General features: G+C 42.6%; 1 protein-coding gene across 1 annotated transcript in view; it reads left to right on the top strand.

Moving 5' to 3' along the window:
* ANXA10 (annexin A10) overlaps nt 1–3,516 on the top strand; it is an 80,421-nt gene extending 76,905 nt beyond the window's left edge. The window contains exons 11-12 of the mRNA XM_010852792.1: nt 529–651; nt 3,179–3,516. Of these exons, the coding sequence (XP_010851094.1) occupies nt 529–651; nt 3,179–3,247 (192 nt within the window). The 3' untranslated portion in view covers nt 3,248–3,516. The remainder of the gene's footprint in view (nt 1–528; nt 652–3,178) is intronic.
* The last annotated feature ends 3,079 nt before the right edge of the window (nt 3,517–6,595 follow it).

Raw genomic sequence — 6,595 nt, 5'->3', positions numbered from 1 at the left:
TTCACTTTCATGCATTGGAGAAGGAAATGGCAACCCACTCCAGTGTTCTTGCCTGGAGAATCCCAGGGCTGGGGGAGCCTGGTGGCTACAGTCCATGAGGCCACAGAGTCAGATATGGCTGGATGACTTAGGTTTTAGTATAACTGGTTCACTTTGCTGTACACCTGAAAATAACCTTGTAAATCACCTATACTCCAATAAAAATTAATTTTAAAAATAAATAAAAGGGAAGATTATTGTAGAACCTGGTGAAATGAAAAGGGCCAGCCTCAAGGCTGTGACCCTGGAAATAGAGATGACAGGGCATTGGAAAAGCAGAGGAGATGGACCGCTTCACTGTGTGTGCGCCATGGCCGGGGTTGGTCACAGAGCTGAGGCGGAGTCTGAGTCAGTGCTCATGGGTGCCGGCGCCACGGTCTGAGGAATACAGGCCATGGTCACAGAAAAGGGCTGGGTCCATTTCAGACAGACTGTCTTTAAGGTGCTGCTTCCTCATGGTGGTCACCCCCACTTGGCTGTGTCTCTTAGGACTTCGGCTTCCATAATAAAACCGTGATTAGGATTCTAATCGCCAGAAGTGAAATCGACCTGATGACCATAAGGAAGCGATACAAAGAGCGATATGGGAAGTCCCTTTTCCACGACATCAAGGTAAGTCTCCTAATCGTCATCCACCTGCACCCATAGTTCATCCTTTTTGAAACTGAAACCAGAGCCTAACTTTAAATAACTTCATGGTGGAATCTAAAAGTTCAATCAAGGGGTCGTCTACATCAGTGGGTCAGGCACCCTGAGAGCATCAATAGGTAAGAAAACCCCTTCACCTCACTTACTCCTCTTTGATGTGTTTTAAGCAAAAGTCAGTGGTCTGGTCATGAGTGCTATTCATCCCCTGATCATGTGATGAGGCCTTACCACCAGCACCAGAAGACTGCATTCTGCAACAAGAGCACGTTAATTGAAGAGCGCCTTCTGAGATCAACCGCCTGTGTGCTGCCAGAGGGGAGGGCAGCCTGTCAGGTCCCCGCACATGCTGGGGCCATAACGTTCTGTGCACCCGCACCCATGAGCCCTGGAGGGTGCTGATGTGATGACTCTGAAGTCTGCAGCCTGGGGTCTTCCCTCTAACACATGTAGACTGTACTCTGGATCCTGATAAAGCCCAGCCAAGAACTGTCAGCATATGGAGGCCCATCTATGTAACTTGGGGACACAATGGAAAATGAAAATGTTTGACCCATGGTTCAAAAAAGTATAAAGAACTCCAAGATGGCACCCAAGCACAGGGGCCTGTAATGTATCTGAAGGTATATTTTGAGCACAGCTGTGTCCTCTGGGCTTCCCAGGTGGCTCAGTGGGAAAGAATTCACCTGCCAACCAGGAGACCTGGGTTCCATCCCTGAGCTGGGAAGATTCCCCTGGAGAACAGAATGGCAATCCACTCCAGTATTCCTGCCTGGGAAATCCCATGAATAGAGGAGCCTTGCGGGCTACAGTCCATGGGGTTGGAAAGAGTCAGACACGACTGAGCCACTGAACAAGCCCTGTTGTCTTATCCACATTGTTTCTTGAAAATTTCCATTGCATAAAATAGCTTTTTAGTTCACTGAAAGATCCAGGTGAAACTTGACAACCAGAGGACCAAGAGACCATATAACCCAGGAGGCCTCATAGGCCTCAGGAAGTTGAGATGGTTTCAGAGGAAGGATTATTGGAGCACTTAAGACACATCTTCCTCCTTTGTCTCTGATAAGACTCTTCTCGCATCCACCTTCAAAGCCCTAAACCTTTAGTGAAGATGAACATTTCTCACTGAGAAATGCATAACTCATTTTCTCGGTGAATAAACTAGCTCAATACTATACAGCAGTTAACCATGGCCACCTCAAAATCTACTAATATTCACAAATAATTAATGCAACCTTATGCATTTAAAGCAGTGAATTATAAGTAATGGCTGTGTAAGAGAACACGAACATGAGAGTTGCCTTTTAACAAAGATAAGTTTTATAATACTTTTATTACTATCATTTTTGAAAATAATGTAGAAACTATAGAAGATGATAAAAGGATTTAAATTGCCCTAATATGGCACTGGAGAAGACTCTTAAGAGGCCCTTGGACTGCAAGGAAACCAAACCAGTCCATCCTAAAGGAAATCAGCCCTGAATTTTCATTGGAAGGACTGATGCTGAAACTGAAGCTCCAATACTTTGGCCACCTGATGTGAAGAACTGACTCATTGGAAAAAACCCTGATGCTGGGAAAGATTGAAGGGAGGAGGAGAGGACAACAGAGGATGAGATGGTTGGATGGCATCACTGACTCAATGGACATGAGTTTGAACAAACTCTTGAGAGATGGTGAAGGACAGGGAAGCCTGGTGTGCTGCAGTCCATAGGGTTGCAAAGAGTTGGACACGACTGGGTGACTGAGCAACAACAAATTATTCACCACAGATAACCAACAGTAAAATTTTGTTGTATGTGTTTTCTTTTTAAAACTATATGTAAACATCAAAGTTTTACTACTTAAAGAAACATTTCTTTAAATCATGGATCCCATTGTATAAGTTGTAAAGAGCATAAATTGCCCTATATTATTATATATTATCTTTTACTTTTTCATTTTTGTACACAATATAATGACATATGTTTTGGAGCACAAATCTTGGGCTCATCAACAATTGATCATTATTTCCTTAGGATAGACCTTTTGAAGTAGAATGACTGCATTAATGAGTAAAAATATCTTTAAACCATTTGAGACATATTGTCCAGTGTGCCCTCTAGACTCTACACTAATTTGTAACAACATTAACACCTCTTTATCTAAAGGTGAGGAGAAGAATTAATTCTACTGCTAAGCATTCTTCTTTATAAAAACATATTCAGGCCCACAGGCAACAATGAAGACCAAGCACAGCCAAAAATAAATAAATAAAAACCATTAGGGTTCCATCAGCTTTATATAAACCCCATTCTATTGACTGTGACCATGTCATTACTTTTCAATAACCTCCACCGGGAAGAGTCCCCAGGACATGTTACATCAGGATGGAAACATAAACAATTTTTGAGGTGCTAATGGCCCACGGTGTCTCACTGTATAGTTCAGAGGAATTATGCTTCTTTTTATGACATTGCGTTTCAAATACCTTATATTTGCTCCTTTTCAGAATTTCGCATCAGGGCACTATGAGAAGGCTCTGCTGGCCATCTGTGCGGGTGACGCAGATGACTACTGAGTGAAAAGGAGAATCTGGAGTACACCGTCATCTTCACAGACATGTCACATATAGGTTGTGATTAATTTGCCTTGTTAGGAGCATTATTATGAAATTATAGAATCATAGTTTCTTTTTTCTCTTTAAAAGTATTTTAAGAATAATTAGTATCAATAGGTTCTTCAAGAAAAACTTATTGATGAAAGTATATGGGATTGGATATGCACATATCTAAATCAGCAATTTGTTAAATTGTGTATACTGGAATAATAAAGGAAATCATTGTATTGAAATATATGTTACTGAATGTGAAGGATCAATTCCTACAAAAAGTGGATTGGCTTATGTCTGTCCCAGCGGGAGACCAGGACAATCGGTGGGTGGCCATCCCCTCCCCCATTCAAGACTCTGGGCCAACTAAAGCTAAGTGAACATTGAAAGCCCTTTTAAATGAAAGCAAAGACATAAGGCTCACTTGATAAAGAATCTGCCTGCAATGCATGAAATGCAACAGATGCAGGTTTAATCCCTGGGTCAGGAAGATCCCCTGGAGAAGGGAATGGCAACCCACTCCAGTATTCTTCTCTGGAGAATCCCATGGAGAGAGGAGCCTGGTGGGCTACAGTCCAAGGGGTCACAAAGAGTTGGACACAACTGAAGGGACTAAACCACCACCACAAAGACACAAAACAGCAGAATGCAGCCAGCTCTATGCTTGTCAAGCTGAGATGTGTGAGATAAAAACAGGCATGTGTGTATTTGACAGCCACCCTAGTGACAGCAGCTTATCCCAGGTACTGTTTTCCTTGGCACTGGTGTTGAACCAGCCACTTACCAGCTGCTTCAGAGGAGTCCTTGCTCCTGGTTTCCATTTTCACTGCTCAACAGCAGCATCAAGGTCTCTCTGGAAGCAAGCACATGATTAGTACCATCAGTGAGGCCAATCCCTTTGGTCTCTAAAGATTTGGTAAATTAGGAGAAGCAGAGAAAAGGTACTCACAGAGTCAGATTTGGGGAGAATGGAGCTTGAAGCCACAGTGTAGCAAGAACAGAATCGGGAACAGGGATGGGTGAGCCCACGACAGAGGGCTGCAGTCCCAGGATACACAGTGGCACGGGATGGGGTGGGGGGTGCGGGTGGTGAGCATACAAACGAGACCCTGGAGGCAACGGGTAAGGATGAAGACAGGCAGGCAGAAACCTAAGTGACATTCACAGGAGTGTGTTGTTCCCCGGGGAGCACACCTCGCAAGCTCACAGCCCAGTCCCGGGAGACTGCCCCTCTGGGCTCAGGGATGTAGCGCACATGCTCAGAACTGGGTTCTGCCTTGGGGGAGGGTGCAGGACATGTAGAAACAGTTCATAATTAGACTTCTGAAACTACTTTCAAGACTTCAACTGATTGTCTTGATGCATATGATGCTATATAATTTTAACCTGGGTTTTATTTCCATTAAAAAAAAATCATTAGCATTTCAAGCCAAAGTAGTAATTGTTTGAGACATTTAGCATAGCTGTTATACAGGCCAAAACTCTTATAAGAAAAATATTGTTAGAATTCCCGATGAGAACTTAAAAACTTTCCACCTTATGGGAGAAAATAATAGCAAACAAAACAACTGATAAAGGGTTGATCTCCAAAATATACAAGCAGCTCATACAACTCAATACCAGAAAAACAACAATCCAATCAAAAAATGGGAAATAGACCTAAACAGACATTTCTCCAAAAAAGACATACAGATGACTAACAAACACATGAAAAGATGCTCAACATCACTCATTATTAGAGCAATGCAAATCAAAACCACAATGAGGTATCACCTCACACTGGTCAGAATGGCCATCATCAAAAAGTCTACAAACAATAAATGCTGGAGAGAGTGTGGAGAAAAGGGAACACTCTTGCACTGTTGGTGGGAATGTAAATTGATACGGCTACTATAGAAGACAGTATGGAGATTCCTTTAAAAACTAGGAATAAAACCACCATGTGACCCAGGAATCACACACCTAGGCATATAGCCTGAGGAAACCAAAACTGAAAAAGACACATGTATCCCACTGTTCACTGCAGCACTGTTTACAATAACCAGGACATGGAAGCAACCTAGATGTCCATCAACAGATGAATGGATAAAGAAGTTGTGGCACATATACTCAATAGAATATTACTCAGCCATAAAAAGGAACACATTTGAGTCAGTTGTGATGAGATGGATGAACCTAGAACCTATCATACAGAGTGAAGTAAGTCAGAAATAGCAAGATAAATATCATATTCTAATGCATATATACGGAATCTAGAAAAATGGTAATGAAGAAATTACTTACAGGGCAGCAATGGAGAAACACACATAGAAAATAGACTTATGGACACGGGGAGAGGGGAGGAGAGGGTGAGATGTATGGAAAGAGTAACATAGAAACTTAACATTACCATATGTAAAATTGATAGCCAACGGGAATTTGCTGTGTGGCTCAGGAAACTCAAACAGGGGCTCTGTATCAACCTAGAGGGGTGGGATGGGGAGGAAGATGGAAGGGAGGTTCTCAAGGGAGAGTATATATGGCTGATTCATGTTGAGGTTTGACATAAAACAACAAAATTCTGTAAAGCAATTATCCTTCAATAAAAAAATTAATTAAAAAAAAACTCCTTGAAAAAAAACTTTTCACCTTCCAATTCCAGTTCAGTCACTCAGTCATGTCTGACTCTTTGTGACCCCATGAACCACAGCACGCCAGGCCTCCCTGTCCATCATCAACTCCCAGAGTCCACCCAAACCCATGTACATCGAGTCAGTGATGCCACCCAACCATCTCATCCTCTGTCGTCCCCTTCTCCTCCTGCCCCCAACCCCTCCCAGCATCAGGGTTTTTTCCAATGAGTCAGCTCTTCGCATCAGGTGGCCAAAGTATTGGAGCTTCAGCTTCAACATCAGTCCTTCCAATGAACCCAGGACTGATCTCCTTTAGGGTGGACTGGTTGGATCTCCTTGCAATCCAAGGGACTCTCAAGAGTCTCCTCCAACACCAGTTTAAAAGCATCAATTCTTTGGTGCTCAGCTTTCTTTATAGTCCAACTCTCACATCCATACATGACTACTAGAAAACCATAGCCTTGACTAGATGGATCTTTGTTGACAAAATAATGTCCCTGCTTTTTAATGTGCTGTCCAGGTTGGTCATAACTTTCCTTCCAAGGAGCAAGTGTCTTTAAATTTCATGGCTGCAATCACCATCTGCAGTGATTTTGGAGCCTCCAAAATAAGGTCAGCCACTGTTTCCATTGTTTCCCCATCTATTTGCCATGAAGTGATGGGACTGGATGCCATGATCTTAGTTTTCTGAATGTTGAGTTTTAAG

The sequence above is a fragment of the Bison bison genome, unplaced genomic scaffold (genome assembly GCF_000754665.1).
Source record: "Bison bison bison isolate TAMUID 2011002044 unplaced genomic scaffold, Bison_UMD1.0 scf7180017864316, whole genome shotgun sequence".
NCBI lineage: Eukaryota > Metazoa > Chordata > Mammalia > Artiodactyla > Bovidae > Bison > Bison bison.
Note: the sequence above shows the minus strand (reverse complement) of the source record. Positions and strands in the feature narration are given on the sequence as shown.